Consider the following 20607-nt stretch of genomic DNA (forward strand, 5'->3'; position numbering starts at 1 on the left):
CACGTAGTACATCGAAAAACATTAACCTGATTTCAACCTTTAAAAACGATTGATGAAACCTTATTCGTTATGAATGGTATTAGCAAAAGTTGCAATAATGATAATGAAATGCGGTAAAAATATAATTCATTTTGACAATATATGTGCAAATTGTGGTATCGTAAGCATGTTAGACGAAACTTGAACATATAAGTTACCATCGGCCGTTCTGATTACTATATGTCAGATTGTATAATTGGAAACATTAAAAAGACCTAATAATCCTGTCTTCATAAGGTTCAATTTCTTAAAATTTCGTGATTTGCTTATTGTTTCCGTCATTTGAAAGAAGGGTGTTAAGAAGTTTGCCCACCGATATTTGCCCAGTCACATTTTGACATCCTTCGTAAGACTACTATTAAATTTGCCATTTTTCATCAGCCTCTACATTGATATAACTGATGTCAAAATCGTCATTAGCGATCTCAAAAACACGCAGACAATGAAATTATGATAGAGAAATGTCGTAAAAGCTGTAAGAGAATGACACTCATGAGTAGCGTTAGTTAGCATTGTGCTAAATGGTGTTAAACTTTCGAATGCGTTTTCTAACCTTAAAACGCCTTGTTAGCCAAAATAAAAAAACATGTGTTTAATGTTTTTCGATGTACTACGTGTGTGCAAAGTTTCAAGAATATCGGCGAATGGCACTTGAGTAGTGTTACTTGTTAGTTTTTGAATTATTAAAGGAAGTAGTTAACGTACGACGGGTCGGATACAAGAGACAGGCAAGGGTGGCGCGATTCACCGTCAGACGCGGGTGCTTACGCGGGGCGCCTGCTGCGATCAGCTGGTCGATATACACATACGAACACACATGCGAACACATACATTCTCTCTCTGTCTGTCTGTCTATCTCTCTCTCTCTCTCCCTCTCTCTCCCTCTCTCTTTCATTCGCTCACTCACCTGTATTTTTTTTTTTTTTTACGAGAGGGGGAAAATGCATTTTATGCATACCCACCGGTCGATCCAGTGAGTTATGTAGGACTCGAGTACCAAGTCGAATTACCAACTCGGTACTCCCTATCCACTAAAAACCCCTCTCTTTTCACGAATTTCCTTTGACACACTGTCCCTCTGACTTCCTGAGATCTGTTTTCACATAACGTCAAAAAATAGTTATTATTACCTTGTTCGATGACTTTTGATGTATTGCTGTAATTGCTTGAAGGAGAAATGAATTTTCCGATAGATCGTACGTTCTCAAATTTAACGTAGATATCACGTTGCAAAAGACAAGAAATCCACACTAAATTATTAACTGAAAGCTTTTCTTCTTTCATGAACTGTATTCTTTTATAAACTTTAACGTAATCACATTTATTTACTCTCGATGAGACGAGAAATTTACTAATGACTCTATCACTAATCACTATTAATCACTGTCGAATAATAACTGTTGGCGATTAAAAATCACTCGATGAAAGAAACACGCGCGGACACGTTACTACACGACGCGACGACGCGACAATGCGACGATAATTACTCGGCGACTGCAAGCAATTTTTTGTCATGGTAGGTTGCGATAGGTTAAGGTACTACTGGCGCTATCGAACGCGATCATGTGTTCGATTGAAGAATGCGGTAAACATAATAAACATTTAACATATTAATATTATTATTATCATGAATGTGTGTGATATCCATACATCGTATGATATCTATTTAAAAATTAATTAGATTAAATAAGTGTTTTTAAAATATTTATTACTTTTACTATTATCATATAAAATATTAATATTAAATATTTCATGAAAGAAGAAAAACTTTCAGTTAATAATTTAGTGTGGATTTCTTGTCTTTTGCAACGTGATATCTACATTAAATTTGAGAACGTACGATCTATCGGAAAATTCATTTCTCCTTCAAGCAATTACAGCAATACATCAAAAGTCATCGAACAAGGTAATAATAACTATTTTTTGACGTTATGTGAAAACAGATCTCGGGAAGTCAGAGGGACAGTGTGTCAAAGGAAATTCGTGAAAAGAGAGGGGTTTTTAGTGGGTAGGGAGTACCGAGTTGGTAATTCGACTTGGTACTCGAGTCCCACATAACTCACTGGATCGACCGGTGGGTATGCATAAAATGCATTTTCCCACCTCTCGTAAAAAAAACAAAAAAATTACAGGTGAGTGAGCGAATGAAAGAGAGAGAGGGAGAGAGAGAGGGAGAGAGAGAGAGAGACAGACAGACAGACAGAGAGAGAATGTATGTGTTCGCATGTGTGTCTGTATGTGTATAGCGACCAGCTGATCGCAGCAGGCGCCCCGCGTAAGCACCCGCGTCTGACGGTGAATCGCGCCACCCTTGCCTGCCTCTTGTATTCGATCCGTCATACGTTAACTACTTCCTTTAATAATTCAAAAACTAAGCTTCGGACGAAATTTTGCCAAAGGAAAAATCGTCTTAGAATTGATTCAAGAATGTGTCATTTCAAGGACACTGGGGTTATTTTGAATCACCCTGTATGTAAAACACGGGTGCCTATTAGACTTGGTAACTTATTGCTTTTTCATATCAATACTTTATATATTATGGACAGGATCATCAGCAGGATACAGAGATAGCATGATGTCAATTTTATTTTGATTATTTTTTAGCAACTCCATAATCATAGTATCAGATCAATAACGACATTATCAGTAATATGTAATGACGAAATGCAAGATATTCGGTCTATCACCCTGTGGACATACATACACATACATATATATACATATATGTACACATATATGTAATTATGAATAAACAAAAATATTTTTAATGTTTTAAAAATTATCCTTAAATTGACAAAAAATGTAACATTTTTTTAAATAAAATATATTACAAAAAAAATTATTAACGTGCACGGACTTGAACTTGAGTCTACAGAATGATAGACCGAACACCTTGCACTTCGCCATTACGTATTACTAATAAATGTTTTCATGTTACTAATACTTATGTGCCAGTATGTGTTTATACGGTATCGATAAAATTGAAAAAATATCGTTATTGGTAAATTAAAATAAAATTAATATTATATATCTGTAGATAGTATATATGTACAAGTACTTATTTATTCTTTATTTCAATATACATATGTTTTATAATTTAATATATATAATGCGATGTACAACCTATATGATTATTGGAGTATTGGAAGATGTCAGACAATAACTATTGCCTTGTTCCTTCATCATATGTATGATGAAGAGAAAAAAGAATAGTAGCCGGTTTTTATCTGACATCTTCCAACAGTTATATTCGTGTGCGCAGTATATTGGTATTGTATCTATACAGATGTTACTTATACATATATACGAAGTGTAAGAGAGATAAAGACAGAGTGATAGTCTTTCCTTGTCGAGCCGCCAGTATGTTATCACAGAAATTTCCCCATATGTGCGTTAGATATAAATCTAGTAATATCCGCTAAAGCGTTATTTCTCCTTGAAAAAGTTATATTTTTCCATGAATTTTTTTTAATATATTCCTTATAGAATGAAGTCGGGCGCTACAGAGCCAGATTTTGCATTTTGACTCTTAAAAATTTATAATAAATAAAATACATGAACTCTCGTACCTAGCTGCACCTGACCTGCTACTAGGCGCGCGTCTGCCATTTATTAGCAATTTTATTTTGATTTTTTATTCAAAAAATCGCTCTTTAGCGACCTGCTTGAGGTCCTATTGATTCTAAATATTATAATTTTAATACAATTCTCTCTGTATTTTGGCCAAAATAACGCTTTTGCGAATTGATAGTTCCCGCTCTCCGCGGGAGGTCTCCACCGTGCCTTTAGCCGACCCTTAAATGGGCGCATCCCGTTGAGACACATAACGATTGGACACGTTTAGGTTGGATACTGCTCGATTGGACACCGTATGATTGGATACACTGTGCTTCTAGTGCGAAACGAAGTTTATTGTTGTGCAGTTCCACATAAGTTTGCAATATTCCACGCGAAACGAGGTTCAACACACACCGTTACGTGCTTTCAATATTAAACGAGATTTATTATTGTACAGTTCCACATAGGTTCGCAACTTTCCACGCGAAGCGATGTTCAGCTCATACCGCCCTATGCTTTAAATGCGAAAATGGGTCTATTATATAATTCTACATCTGTCCGATCGTATTTAATTATATGGAACTGCACAATAATAAATTTCATTTCCTACAGGAAGCACAGTGTATTTCCAATCGTGCGGTGCCCAATCGTGCGGTGTCCAATCAAGCGGTATCCAATCATTACGTGTCCAAAAAAGTGTCACCTATTTTAAATAATAAATACCCATTTTAAATTTAATAATTAGAGATTTGGCTCAAGTAATCAAAAAATTAAAAAGAAAATGGCATAAGAACCAACGCGCGGTAGTTGGAGCGCAGAGAAGCAACGATACTTCTTTCTTTTTTCAATATTAGTTTATTAAAAAACTCATATTACAACAAAAAGCGAACGTTTCATCTTTTGATCCTTCCTCAGCGCGATGTTAATAATATGTATTACAGATTATGACGCGTTACATTATACGAATTTGTTTCTCGACGCGTAGGTGACGCTAAATTACATCCCGCGGAGGTCTAGTAAGCGCCCTGTTTCTAACAGTCAATCAAATATACTATAATTATGCTGTGCGACGTCACAGTAGATCTAACAAATCGAGTAAAAATAAAATAAATACCAAAAGATATTACACGTGAATGAGCTTTTTTTGCTTAAATCAATAGTTAGAAGCATGGCTCATCAGATTCCGCGCTTTTTACAATTAATAATATAGTATGCCGCTGTGCATCTCATGTCGATTCGAGATTCGATGACGAACTGTATAAATATGTCCTCGGTTGTCAGGACGTAAACATGGGCTTAACCAAGGACATGCGCAGTTGACTCAACAAACACACAAACGCATGAACGAACGCCTCATATTTTCGATGAATTATCGATTATCGTCGCAAATGCATGATGCAAGCCCTCTGTATCACTCTGCAAATTCAAGTTATTTTTTTGGCGCTTGATAAACAGCATTTCGGGGACAAGTCTTTTGCCCAACGAGGACTCCCTGTCCAAAATCTCAGATTCTTCCCAATTAAAATTATGACCGAATTCCAGTCTGTGATTAGTTATAACCGAAGGTTGTGGCGTCGGATGTGATTTCGGTGTTCAGAAATTCATTTTTTTAACTGTCTGCTAGTTTGGCCGACATATGACGCATCGCAATCATTGCACGAGACTTTATACACTACATTGTTACACGAATCTTTTGGCATTATGGCCTGGTTTATACCGTACGCGAATCAAAAGTAATGCGCACCAAACGTTTAATTCGACTGCGTTTACATCAAATGTATAAATACATGCGCGCGCTTTAAGGAATCCAGCTAAAGTATGCAATAAAGTACGAAGAGTCGACAAGTGATACACAGTAGTGTTATATTATCCTTCTTTATATTATCCTTGTTATATTAATCCTTCATTCTTTGATGCACAAGTGTTTACGCCACACATATGCTTGATACGCGTATTATTTTGATAACGATACGCCTTCTCGATGCGTATCGTACCAACTCAAACGGCATTGTTTACACCATACATTTAGTACGAACATAACATTTGATACGCATATCAAACGGTCGGTGTAAACCAGGCCTATGTCTTTATGGACCTTGACAAAATTACGAAGTTTATTTAAGCCGAAATAAGAAACTCCCATGAGTGTCATGATTACGAAGAACTCGCTTAAATTGTTCCGAAAACGTTGGAATGTATGGAATTGTGAAATATGAAGAGGGTCTTTTTTTCAGGGTGGTCCTCATCGGTCTTTAAGCCTGTCCGATTCAAGGCCAATAGCAACTTCAGACGCTCTCGTATTACATGGAAAATGTAAAATAGAAGATAGCCATTGTCCAAGAGGACGCCGACTATCAGCTCAAAGTTTTTTTGATGGAATCTCGGATGCGACAATAAAAAGGCACGATCTACCAATCCTACGATTGTTCCCCTCTTATGGCATAGTGGATGATTCGATTTATAATTCAGATATCTTTCGGAAAAAGTTGGTTTGTGATACCAATCGAATTTGATTAAATTATTGTTCACGACTATCGTAACATCAAGAAAATTAAGTTTATTATCAACTCCTTCCTCCAATGAACTGAAGCCTTGGGTGAAGAGTTGAAGATACCCAAGACCTCATTGAACATAGAAGAGAAAGCCGCCAAAGCTATATCATCCACATACCTATAATAGAATGGTAGATTGAAGGGAACACGTCCAATTGCTTTATTTTCCAAATCTTGCAGAGTGATATCGGCAATGATGGGGGATAGGGGAGAGCCCATTTTGTTGGTATATTTTTCCATTACAAGTGAAGAAAGTAGAATTTAATATAAACCAAATTGCAGTCAAGAATTCATCGCAGGGAATGTTGCACTTTTCTTTTATTAAACATCATCTCTCTGAGACGCTATCCAACACTAAGTTTAATGGGATGTTAGTAAAGAGAGAAACAACATTCAACGATAGTAATTTAAAGTGGTAATTTAACTATACACCTGATAGTTTTTTGACTAATTCAAAGTTATTGGCAACATGACTATGTGCCCTGGGGATAGCGTCATAGATGATGTTATGTAAAAATGCAGCTAATTGGTGTGGGGGAGTGTTGATTGAGGAGACAATGACCCTAAATGAGCAGTTCGGCTTATGAATTTTTGCTAATCCATAAACCCTCGGTAACACACCATCAGTGCATTTCAAACGCTTGTAAGTCATATCGGAAATGTAGTTATGATTTTTCCATCTCACTAACAACTCATGGAGACCATTAATCATTTTTCTAATCAGATTTTTATTTAAAACCAAATAGGTGCTTTCATCACTAAACATATCTGTTATCTTTTTTAAATAAATTTCTCTGTCAAAGGCAACCGTGACATTGCCCTTATCCGCTCTTGTAATAATGACGTTGGGATTTTCCCGTCCGAATTTTTTTGTAAAGTTTGCCGCGCGAATAAGTGTCTCATCCTCCTCCCACACACCAAAAGAGTGGTCAGCTATCTTATTAATTATTGGGGCAAAGCGGTTACTGATAGCAATTTGATAATACCCATTTTAAATTATACAATAAATGAAATAGTCAGGAGAACTGCTCATCAGATCCCGTGTTTCATTTGCACATTCGGTGACAATACAAAACATTGTGTACATCTCATCATGACTTAATAACGAATAACATAAACATGTTCTCGGTATTTGGAGGGAGCGTCCCGTTTGATCACGTTGCATTTGACTACAGCCAATTATATCGACCTGTGCCTAGGGTAATCAGCAACGATTGACCAATCAGAGAGTCCTATTTTGAATTGGCCAATTGGTGACGTGATCAATCGGGTGCCATCTATCTTTGAGACATAGACATTAAAACAACCAAGGAAAGGGGAAACGCACTCATATCTTTAAATTGCCTATTATTGTCGCAAATGCATGCTATAAGCCCTCCGTATAATTCCGCAGATTCAGGCTATTCTTTTACCACTTAATAAGTAGCATCTCTAAGATGAGTCTGTTGCCAAAAGAGAATTCTCTGTCCAAAATCTCAAACTCTTCTCAATTAAATTAATTATTATATTTCAGTCTGTAATTCGTTATGATCGAGAGTTTTAAGGTATTTTTATGGATATGATTTTGATGTTCGAAAATTTTTCTTTTTCAATTGTCTGCCAGTTTTACCGACATAAGACACGTCGCATTTCTTGCATGATATTTTATACACTAAGTTGTTACATGCATCTTTCAGCGTTGTATCTTTATGAACCTTCACAAATCCACGGAATTTAACCAGGCCAGGTATAAGACGATCTCTCAAGATCACGAAACACGTTTAAATTGATCTGAGAAAATTGGTCCGTGAAAGGTACCGTGAAATATGAAGTGGATTTATCCAAAAGTAACTCTCATCAGTCATCAATCTGAATTCGTCTCTGACAAATAACGATTTCAGTTTTATTACATTGAAAATGTAAGACAAAGGATAATTATTGTCCAAGAGGATGTCGATCATTAATTTAAAATTTTTCTGATGGAATCTCGGGTGTGACAGTAGAAAGGCACGATCTATCAATCCAATGATAATTCCTCTCTTATGACATAGTAGATGATTAGACTTGTAATTCAGATATCTCTCGAGAAAGATGAGTTTATAATATTCAATCGAATTCTATCACGTTATTATTCACAATTATCATGACGTCTAGGAAGTTCAGTTTATTTTCTATTCCCTTTTCCATTGTGAACTGAAGGCTAAAGTGAAAAGTTGAAGATATACAGGGTGTCCCGAAACTAACGCTTGATATTTTAAAGGCAGATTTTCTGGCCAATTTAAAAACGATTTTTCCTCAGCGAAAATGTCGCGGCACTAATAGTTTTCGAGTTATAAACGATTGAAAATAAAGGGTTTTTCGCAAACTAAGGCTTATGGGAATAAAATATTAATAAAGTCACATTCTTTAGTTAATTTTAGGTAGAGTTTACTTTAATAGAATTTTAATTTAAGGCTTACAAGGAAAGGCACCGAAGTGTCCTCCTCCGATTTTGATGAGCTTTTAATATGTTGTTTTCTAGACAAAAATAAGGGACACGTATTTTTTTATACGTGCCCATACGCGTGTCTAGAGAGTAAAACACCTCTTTGAAAAAAATCGGTTTTTTCCTTTCGAGGTGAATATTTCAGAAACTATAAGAGATAGAAAAAAATTTTCAAATTGAAAGTTAAATGGCTTCAAGAGTACTTTACAATAATAACAAAAAAAATTTTTAGTTTTTTATTTTTTCAAAATACCCCACCACTAAATATATTTTTTTTTAATTGTGAAATTTCTTTATTACCAAGTGAAAGGTTATTTTTTTACGAATCCAACCATATATGATTAAGTTATGTTTTCGAAAAGTTATTTTCCAGAATTAATTATAAACCTCTCTGTAATACGCTATTCGTGTCCGTCCATGCGCTCGATTTTTCGCGCAACACATTCTGTTTTTCCATAATATAAGATAACTAACACGGATACATTTATCTATGTAATTATGTTTTTTTCGCGTGCATAGTTAGAATAACATTGATAAACATTAGAATAACATTAAAACGTAAATATAAATATGCTCAAAATGTATGCATGAAATGACGCACGAGACTCTAAACTTGTTTAATTTAAGATGGCACAAGATGAAATAATAATAATAATAATAATAATAATAACACTTATGTAAGTAATATTATAAAAGAAGTAATATACATGAAAATTTTGTAATTGTAACATACCCCACATAGCAAAAGTTAATCCGAGGTATGTCCATCGGATATATCTCGAGGGATTTTCAGATATCCACAGTTCATCCGTGTAAAACCTGAGGATGTATTTAGGATATACTGAGGATGTTTAAATGTCCGCTCATAAGATATCTGTGAGAGATCCAAAAATGGATATCCTTAGGATATAATTATATAACAAAATTCGATCCCAACAATGTCCACTGGATGTTTCTATAAATGCCTTTTTGCTATCCTAGGTTGATCGATATGCAGTAATTGAATATATAGGGTAATCCATCCTAACAGCGTTACATATCCTAAAGACGTTCAGAGGACATCCAGAGGATATTTGGATGTTTTATGGATGTCCTCTAAACGTCTTTCGGATATGTGTGCTGTTAAGGATTTTAAATGCTTACCTAAAATATCTTGGATACATTATTCGACAAATATTTCTGACAAATGTTGTTTCATTTTAAGTGAATAGGCATTTAAAATGAGTCACCAGATATAAAAGAAAAATGATCAACTAATGAAGCTTCTCTAAAAATAAAAGTCGTTGAAGTAACATGTTTACCTTATATTTTAAGAAATATATTTAATATATGTATATAATATAAATATGTTAACGTGTTAGTTTTTCTTAACTATCGATAAATGTTCAAATATCAATTTCTTAAGATAGATGTAAAATTATATTTACAACTTTCTTAAAAACTTATATAATATTATTTACGTATAAAATTCTTATAAGAATGCATTCTCATCTTTATATTATAAATAGAAAAAGTTATAACTAAAATGATAATAAAAGTCTCGTTAAAATAATTAAACTTTATTTTTAAAAATGTACATATATATATATATTTTTTGTACATATTATATGTACAAAAATATTATATTTATGTTATAATTATATATATGTATTATATATATATATTTTTTCAACATTTATAATCGAGAGAGTGCGCCTGTCGTGGCAATATTAACGCATTACAAACAAAACGCCAGGACGTGTGATGTAAAAGGAAAACATAGCAATCGGCAATATATAAAAAAGAGGCATTCTGATAGTGACTCCGAAAAATAATAAACGATTATGATATAATTATATAATTATCTTACATAATCTTATATTATTTTAATAAACGAGGATACTTTATTCAAGGCGCCCAAATTTGTCTAATGGATTCTTTATAATTGGACCACATAGAACAAAAGTTTAAAAAGTGCTACATCGCCGCTTGGAGATATCAACTTTATTTTATTGCAACTTTGGAGAAACGAAATAATTCGCATAAATTTGTTTCAGTTTGTGCGTGAGTGTATATTTCGTTTTTCGAATGAAAAAAATTAGATTTATTTTAATATCTTCGAAATTCTATGAACGAATTTTATCACTTTTGTTTTAAATAATTTATTTATAAAAAATCCATAGTCAAATCTTGCTTCGGATAAATTGTAATGCTGCTTAATAAACAAATGATAAATAAAAACAAAACATATTTTGCAAAAAGTTAATCATTTTGAAATTAAAAAATTATATCTTATAAACCTTATTAAAATCTACTACTGTCTAATAAACAAGTGATAAATAAAAACAAAACAATGCAAAAAGTTAATCATTTTTAAATTAACAAACTATATCTTAAATCTTATCAAAATCTAATACTTATCAATCTATCTTATCAAAATCTAATACTTATCAATCTAATAGTCTTAAAGATTTTCCTTGTCTTTCGGTTATATTGATGTAAAATTCGAAAAATATAAAATACATACGTAATTCTGTGTATTCATAGAATTGGATTGGAGGGTCAAAAGATAATAAAAATATAATAGAAATTATCACAATTGATCATTAATTTAATTATATGCCAGCAGCATTCATTTTTTGTGCTTTTTCAGATGCATGACGAAGCCATGATTTGATTGGTTCCGAAATTTCATATTCAGTAGCCTGTGGATATTTAACTTGAACTGCACCTAGAATACATATAAACATATGTATATATATATATATATATATATATATATATATAACATATCTATTCTTTGATTCACCTTGAACTAGCTCTCTCTCTCTCTCTCTCTCTCTCTCTCTCTCTCTCTCTCTCTCTCTCTCTCTCTCTCTCTCTCTCTCTCTAATGAATCTAATTTAAATATAATATATAATAAATATAATTATTATATTTATAACTAGATCTAATGTATATGTACATTTGATAAGTTATAATTTAAACATGTATACATATGTATACATATAAATATATTTTAATAAATAATATAAATATATACATATACACATATAATATATACATATATACATATATATAATATATACATATATACAATATATACATATATATAATATATACATATATAATATATATTATACATATACTCACTGATAATAACTGAGCAAAGTTTTAAATCTGAGAAAGTTTTGTTTTGTTTTTTTCCATACCAACTATACTCTTTTGCAACGGTTACTGCAAAAATTCTTTTCATTAAATTTAAAACAAGTTGTCTTAAATTTTTGCCACCAATTTTTGAAAGTTTATTTACCTAGAAAATGAAATATTTTAATAAACAAATATAAAATGTTAAATTAATTATAATTTTATTAACTGTAATAAAAATGCAAACAAAATGTTTTATTTTTTGATAATAGATAAACATCGAAAAATCAACGAATAAATGGGTATATTATTTATAATTTATAAATCTTGTAAAGATATAATTAATATAGGTATATATAACATATTATTTTATTTTACCAATTTAGTACGATAATTATTATCAATAAGAGCTTCTTCTAATTGATTCAAACTGTTATCAGTTTCTATTGGAAATTGTAACATAACATCTACATCATCATCTTCATTGGGGATGCGTCTTGTATTGTCATTTTGCCATTGTTCGTGGAAATCTAATTGATTTTGTAAAATCAAATCTAATTTCTGCTTAAACAGAGAAAGGCTTCTATATACGTGATGCTTAAATTCATCAAATCCTAAAAGAGAAAAATATTCAAAATACATACAGTTTAATAGAGAATATGATTTTATTTAGTTTTAAAAAACAAATCTTTCTATTTAATATACAAATGTGTATTAAAATATAGTAATTACTTTAAAATTTAAATAAACGTAGGAAATTCTATACCTGTTGTGTCATGTTGAACATTAGAAATACTTCGACTACAAGAAACGTTTTGATTTGATACTCGCTGGACATTTCGCGAATCTGAAATTACAGTATAGAGCTCTATATAAATAATGCTATTACATCTATTTTATGTAAAGAAACAAAAAATTTCAGTAACTATGTAAAAATATAATAGTAATTACTTTAAAATTTAAATAAACATAAGAAATTCTATACCTGTTGTGTCATGTTGAACATTAGGAATATTTCCACAAGAAACGTTTTGATTTGAAACTCGATGGACATTTTGCGAATCTGTAATTGTAGAGCTCTATATAAATAATGCTATAACATCTATTTTATTTAAAGAAACAAAAAATTTCAAAAACTACGTAAAAATATATTAAATAATTATAAAAAAAATTTGTCTTATTTTTAATAAAACAATAATTATAAATTAAAATTTCTTCCGTGTTTTAAAATATTTTATTATAATATATTTTTTAAAAAGTATATCTATATATGTAATAAAATAAAATTAAGAAGTTTCATTATCTTGGACATACATTCAATAAATCGTTATAATACACAGCAGATATAAATATCTAATTGTTACCTTTTATTGTTTGATGAATATTTGAAGAAAAATTATAATTTTGTTCAAATCGTGCATGTTGCGTTTCATTTTCTTGTTCTGATGGACAGTTTTCTTTATCTTGCAACATGCGACGTGATTTATTAGAATCCTTCGAAATTTGTGGTACTTTTGGATAATTATCAATTTTTTTATTTGTAACAAGGTTATCAATTTCCTCTTCACTGCTTGAAGAAAGTACTTTTGTTGCATAAAGTCTTCTCCTTTTTTTTACAATTTCTGCGTCATCTTCATCTGAATTTAAATCTGATAATTTTTCAGCTAATTTTAGCTTATTTTTTGCATTAAGGAAATTATCCGAAAACAATAATATTTTTAAAATATTTCTTTCTTAAAGCTGCAAATAAAAATTTCAGCAACAAAATAAATTAAACTTGTACCTGTACTTCCAAATATTCTTTTAATGGATACAATTGTTGCATTAATATTATTATATTCTTTCATTTTCTGAACTGCTTTATCATATTCTTTTTGATTTGTCAAATTTGGCCAATATGCTGCAGATTTTTTTTCACATGTAAACCAATTGTTAGGTATAATTTGAAGACCATCTTCAAATTCGACAATATAATATTTCTTACTCATAATGAGAGAGATATTGTTTATTTTTATTTTATTTTAAATATCTACAAATTAAATTTTTTATTAATTATTCAATATGCAATAACGGTAAAACAACGAATGCATCATTGTTTCAGTATTGCATAATAAACATTTTCTTGCTGATATCCGATATGGGCCATGAACATAATTCAGACAAATTGCTAACTTTATAAATTTCAAGTAATGATGACACACATGGAACATGAAATAAATCTTGTTTAATCATATATTTTCTACCGATGACAACTAAGCATTTTCTTGTGTTACAATATGCAATATTTTCAACTTTTATAATACTTTCATCTTTCATAAGACAACAATTATTAGCATTATCGTTCACTTTTATAACATAATTTGAAATATTAATAACTTCATACTGAGGATTTGTGCAGTTTTGAATAATGGGACCATTAGAATGTTCCTTAAGTAACTGTATTTTAGGATTTTCTTTGTATGTCAAAACTTTATTGTTACATATAGCATCTTTCTCTACGTATCTTCTATGTAATTGTTGTAACGGTTTATCAGCTTTGCGAATTGCTTTCTTTATTTCTTGTAAAAAGTTCTCATATTTAAAAGCACTAAATAAATCTAAAGTGCCATGTATTCGAACATCGTCGCATAAATGAATCAGACCGTGAACATTATGAGAGACATTGTATTCTCCATACAAAATTTTAAAACTTTTGACATAATGATTCAATAATTCTTCAGCATAATTCAAATAATCCTTACATAAATTTTTGCTGCATAAAATTCTAATAGCTACGTGAAGAGTTAGAAAATGATCATATAAATCATTTTGAAGTATTCCTTGAAAAACAACAGGGCCTATATATAATAAAATTTGTCGATATTCAGTTGCCTTCCATTGTTTTAAATAATCCAAAGATCTCGGTTTTCTACCAAATTCAACTGGTACGGTCTGTTTAATAGTTTCTAAATTGTTTGATATTGTTTGACATTTACGATGTTGCAAACGAATTTTTAAATCACCTGTTGTCCACATATACAAACATTTTCTCATAATTCCGAGACAAAGTAGATGCATATAATCAAGAGGAATATTTTCTATAAAATGTAACTGCGGTATTTGTTTTAAATTGGTGTAGTCTAAGTGGAAATTTTCATCGGTTTCATTTAAAAAATCATTATTTGTTCTTTTTGCAGCATGAATATCTGCAAAACAAATACGTCCGTTTCGATATTCACCTTCAATTATGCACTTTGTGCAACTGAAGTAACCATTGTGACCTTTTACATTTAATATAAAAGATTTTGCAGGAGCATCGCATAAAATTTGTTTAATTTTGATATTATATAATTTCTCATACAGAAAAATTCCATTATTTATCAACTCTATCATTTCTTCGACAAAATCTTGTAAATACTCATTGCAATTTGCTGGTTTCTTAGATCCATAATATGCACCAATTATAAAAATTTCTTTATATGGCAAAACACATCCTAAGATTGGCCATAATGATGATGTTGAAGATCTTGATATAGGTAAACCATCAATATTGATTCCTAGATTTATTGTATGTATATTATGAAATCTGTGATTATATTTTCTACAATATTTCTCTAATGCAACACGAACTCCAAAATGAGAATATAAACCAGGTAAAACAGTTTTGATTGTAGTATTTTTCGGCGTTTGCAATAAACTTCTAGGATCTACTGGTAAATCAGAAAAGCATTCATGCATACGAAGAATTTTCAAAAGTTGACTTAGTGTAACGTGATTAACGTTATTTGTTACAGCCCAGTCACGTAATAAGAATTTAAAGTTTCTTTCCTCTTTAACATTCTCAGTATTTGGATTGTCTAAATAAACTGCATTATTTTCTGTATTATTTGTTATTTCATTTAATTCATGTATTATATTCATATTGTCATTTTCGGTTTCACTGCATATAAATTCTATATGATTATCAGATTCATTTACATATTCATTTACATGATTATTTTCATAAAATTTGGCACTTGTACTTGGCAATGTATGATTTTTGCTGATCTTTTCTGATCTTTTCTTGATCATTATAGTCTAACAAATTTGTTTCATTTTGCACAAGTCTTCTCAAATGCCTAACTGACATTTCACGTAGCCGTTTGCGTTTTTTATTATATTTTTCCATAATTTCCCTAAGAAAAAATATTTTTTTTTAAATCTTATTTGAACTTTAACTTTTTAATTCATAAAAAGAAAATTTATATCAGACAATAAAAGATATAAATTTTGAATATATTGTATATCAATTATCTTACTACATAATTTAATCATCTCATTTAATTCTTATTAATTATAATCTCTCTTACTTTCATATATCATTTATCACAATTTATCAATTTATATATTGTATTATATAATTATTTCAAATATTATTAATTAAAATTATAAAAATTGTTGGGAACGTTAATTATTCATAAAAGTAATGCGTTATCATTATCGTTACTTGTTACATATTGCAGCAACATTGCCACAATGTTCTGTGTTTGCTGGGTCCCTAACAGCACACATATCCTAAAGACGTTCAGAGGACATCCAGAGGATGTTAGGATGTCCTCAGGAGGTCCTCTGAACGTCTTTTGGATGTGTGGTGCTGTATAATTTACTCGTTAATATGAAATAATTGATGTAAGTCTTACCTTACAACGTCTTTTCTTGCTAAGTCTGTTTACAACTGTAATTATTCCGATACGTATAGTATATCCGAAATTAATCCAATACGTATGTAATTTTGGACGGAAATCCAATACGTGTAGTAATGTTAGATGGAAATATCTACGAATGATTAACGGAAACATTCATTACTAGCATGTATAACATCATCTTAGGTGATATAATATAATATAAAGACAATCTGTGTATGCCGGAACAATATAAATTTATCCCTACCAACATGCATGTCCAAAAGACGTGCGCAGGACATCTTTGGACATGCATGTTGTTATATTGTTATAACACTAATTCACTCATTAATATTTGAGATAATTGTAAATCTTACCTTACAACGTTTTATCCTGCCACATGTTATCCTGACACAACTGTAGATAATTGTCTCTGTAGATAATACTACTGTCTAATAATCTTAGACAGAAATGGCCAACAACCATTCATATATATGATATATACGACAAGTTTCGTATTACACTTATATACATATATATACAGGGTGACCCATTTTAACTTAGGCAGCCAAATAACTCGAAAAATAAGCAAGATAGAGAAAAATGTTTTAGACAAAAGTTGTATGGTTTCGAGGGGGCCATAAGATGGTATCATTGGTTTGACCTTGAAGAGTCATTTGAAGGTCACGTGAAGGTCACTTCAATTTTTTTAAATGGAATACCCTATATATTTTTGTACATTCTTGTAGCTTATTTCGAGAGCTTTCCAAAACACTATAATTAAGTACCTTTCCGTTAAGTACTTTAAGAGTTATGATGCTTGAAATAATTTCTTAATTTTACATAAACCGTAAAATATCTTGTAAAATATTCATTTTTCGATTATCTTACCTTAATACTTTTATGTACAAAATAATGAGAGGAATCAATTGGTGTAAAGAAAACACATAGTTGTTTTTAAGAAAAAATATGGAATTGTTAATTGCAAATTACATATTTTTTCTTCGAAACAACTATGTGTTTTCTTTACACCAATTGATTCCTCTCATTATTTTGTACATAAAACTATTAAGGTAAGGTAATCGAAAAATGAATATTTTACAAGATATTTTACGGTTTATGTAAAATTAAGAAATTATTTCAAGCCTCATAACTCAAAAAGTACTTAACGAAAATGTACTTAATTATAGTGTTTTGGAAAGCTCTCGAGATGAGCTACAAGAATGTACAAAAATATATAGGATGTTCTATTTAAAAAAATTGAAGTGATCTTCACGTGACCTTCAAATGACTCTTCAAGGTCAAACCAATGATACCATCTTATGGCCCCCTCGAAACCATACAACTTTTGTCTAAAACATTTTTCTCTATCTTGCTTATTTTTCGAGTTATTTGGCTGCCTAAGTTAAAATGGGTCACCCTGTATACACTATTTACAAGTCTTTGGCACAATAAGTCTAATATATAAATTGCTGCATATCAGCCGAGACAAAGAGAACAAAAAAACATAAAGAAAAAATGCAGTTAAGATGGCTTCTATGCCCTTCTGCCGCGCACTATATCACACGTGTATGCCACGACGGTATATGCACGCGTTAACGATCTCTCGCAGAATTCACTGTAGAGTACGGATATAATTCATCCGTACAAGTACGACAGTCAATCAAGATCCTAAACACTAGCTGCTCATCAAAACCGATCTCTCGACACTCAATAACACTCTTTGGCCGGCAAGACAAGACTTCTGGTCAACATGCAGTGATGCCATTTTTTCGACGCGAGCAACGTGTAACCGTAACGAACCGAGTATAGCCGAAGCTAGCCGATTTCTCGCCAACGATAACTTGGCGGGAACTTATAATAAATATATTAAAAAATAAAATACATTTAGATATATATATATATATATATATATATATATATATATATATATATATATATATATACATATATATACATATATAGTAGATAAAATAAAGTTAACAAATACTTTAAAAAATAAATAAGTAAAATATATATATATATATATATATATATATATATGTATATGTATATATGACAATTAGAAATATCCTCAGGTAATCCTCAGGTAAATTAGTCTGAATCACTATATATATTTGAGATCATTCCGATCAAATAAGGATATTCTACGGAGATCTTATGCTATATGGGATTTGACGTCCAAGACTGGACATTCTGTGGATATCTAAATATTGTCCATTGATGGATGTCTCATATTGGATATACCATGGATGTTCATTTCATATCCATGGACATACGGATGTAAAATGGATATAAAATGAACATCCACAGGACGTTTTGTGCTATATGGGACAATTTTATAAAGATCATCAATAAGAGAGGAGGAGAAAGGATAAGATAAAAGAAGATGTAAACATATAATATCCATTTATTAAATCATATACAGGGTGTCCCATTTTAACTTTCACACTCGAATATCTCGAAACCATGGCGGTTTCAGTGAAAATGTTTTAAACAAAAGTTGTATGGTTTTAAGGGGGCCATAAGATGGTGTCATCAATTTTACCTTGAAAAGTCGTTTGAAGGTCACCTCCAACTTTTTAAATGGGACACCCTATATACTTTTGCATATTCTTGTAGCTTGCCTCGAGAACTTTCCAAAACATAATTAAATATTTTTTCATTATAATATAAAATCATATAAAATATTAATATTAAATATTTATTTAAGATAATAGTAAAAGTAATAAATATTTTAAAAACACTTATTTAATCTAATTAATTTTTAAATAGATATCATACGATGTATGGATATCACACACATTCATGATAATAATAATATTAATATGTTAAATGTTTATTATGTTTACCGCATTCTTCAATCGAACACATGATCGCGTTCGATTGCGCCAGTAGTACCTTAACCTACCGCAACCTACCATGACAAAAAACTGCTTGCAGTCGCCGAATAATTATCGCATTGTCGCGTCGTGTAGTAACGTGTCCGCGCGTGTTTCTTTCATCGAGTGATTTTTAATCGCCAACAGTTATTATTCGACAGTGATTAATAGTGATTAGTGAGAGTCATTAGTAAATTTCTCGTCTCATCGAGTGAGTAAATAAATGTGATTACGTTAAAGTTTATAAAAGAATACAGTTCATGAAAGGAGAAAAACTTTCAGTTAATAATTTAGTGTGGATTTCTTGTCTTTTGCAACGTGATATCTACATTAAATTTGAGAACGTACGATCTATCGGAAAATTCATTTCTCCTTCAAGCAATTACAGCAATACATCAAAAGTCATCGAACAAGGTAATAATAACTATTTTTTGACGTTATGTGAAAACAGATCTCGGGAAGTCAGAGGGACAGTGTGTCAAAGGAAATTCGTGAAAAGAGAGGGGTTTTTAGTGGGTAGGGAGTACCGAGTTGGTAATTCGACTTGGTACTCGAGTGCCACATAACTCACTGGATCGACCGGTGGGTATGCATAAAATGCATTTTCCCCTCTCTCGTAAAAAAAAAAGAAAAAACGTGAGTGAGCGAATGAGCGAGAGAGGGGAGAGAGAGAGAGAGAGAGAGAGAGAGAGAGACAGACAGAGAGAGAATGTATGTGTTCGCATGTGTGTATGTATGTGTATAGCGACCAGCTGATCGCAGCAGGCGCCCCGCGTAAGCACCCGCGTCTAACGGTGAATCGCGTCACCCTTGCCTGCCTCTTGTATTCGACCCGTCATACGTTAACTACTTCCTTTAATAATTCAAAAACTAAGCTTCGGACGAAATTTTGCCAAAGGAAAAATCGTCTTAGAATTCGGTCAAGATTGTGTTTTTGCAAAAGCATAAAGTTATTTAGAATCACCCTGTATATATATATATATATATATATATATATATATATATATATACAGGGTGTCCCATTTAACTTGAGACATCGAAGTAACTCGAAACCATGGCGGTTTCGGTGAGAATGTTTTAAACAAAAGTTGTATGATTTTAAGGGGGCCATAAGATGGTGTCATTGGTTTTACCTTGAAAAGTCGTTTGAAGGTCACGTGAAGGTCACCTCCAACTTTTTAAATGGGACACCCTATATACTTTTGCATATTGTTATAGCTTGCCTCGAGAGCTTTTCAAAACACTATAATAAAGTATTTCTTCATTGAATACATTTCGAGTTGAGGCTTGAAATAATTTCTTAATTTTACATAAACCATAAAATATCTAGTAAAATATTCATTTTT

The 20607-nt window shown here is 31.3% G+C and overlaps 2 protein-coding genes across 3 annotated transcripts; both read right to left on the reverse strand.

Moving 5' to 3' along the window:
- Positions 1–10096: 10096 nt before the first annotated feature.
- Positions 10097–13685, reverse strand: LOC145968569 (uncharacterized). The gene is made up of 7 exons (XM_083094141.1): positions 13523–13685; positions 13104–13413; positions 12725–12802; positions 12506–12586; positions 12118–12353; positions 11746–11905; positions 10097–11323 (listed from the first exon to the last, which is right to left on the reverse strand). The coding sequence occupies exons 1-7, from the start codon at positions 13562–13564 to the stop codon at positions 11208–11210; spliced, it is 1023 nt and encodes a 340-aa protein (XP_082950267.1). The 5' UTR covers positions 13565–13685; the 3' UTR covers positions 10097–11207.
- A 151-nt stretch (positions 13686–13836) lies between these two features.
- Positions 13837–17026, reverse strand: LOC145968568 (uncharacterized). 2 transcript variants are annotated; one of them, XM_083094140.1, is made up of 3 exons: positions 16757–17026; positions 16398–16533; positions 13837–15893 (listed from the first exon to the last, which is right to left on the reverse strand). In XM_083094140.1, the coding sequence occupies exon 3, from the start codon at positions 15787–15789 to the stop codon at positions 13837–13839; it is 1953 nt and encodes a 650-aa protein (XP_082950266.1). In that variant the 5' UTR covers positions 15790–15893; positions 16398–16533; positions 16757–17026. The 2 variants fall into 2 exon arrangements, with proteins under 2 accessions (XP_082950266.1, XP_082950264.1); XM_083094138.1 differs by having other exon boundaries at positions 16398–17026.
- Between the last annotated feature and the right edge of the window lie 3581 nt (positions 17027–20607).

The sequence above is a fragment of the Camponotus vicinus genome, unplaced genomic scaffold (genome assembly GCF_025532165.1).
Source record: "Camponotus vicinus isolate PSW18456_S1 unplaced genomic scaffold, iyCamVici1.0 SCAF_3, whole genome shotgun sequence".
Classification (NCBI taxonomy): Eukaryota; Metazoa; Arthropoda; class Insecta; order Hymenoptera; family Formicidae; genus Camponotus; species Camponotus vicinus.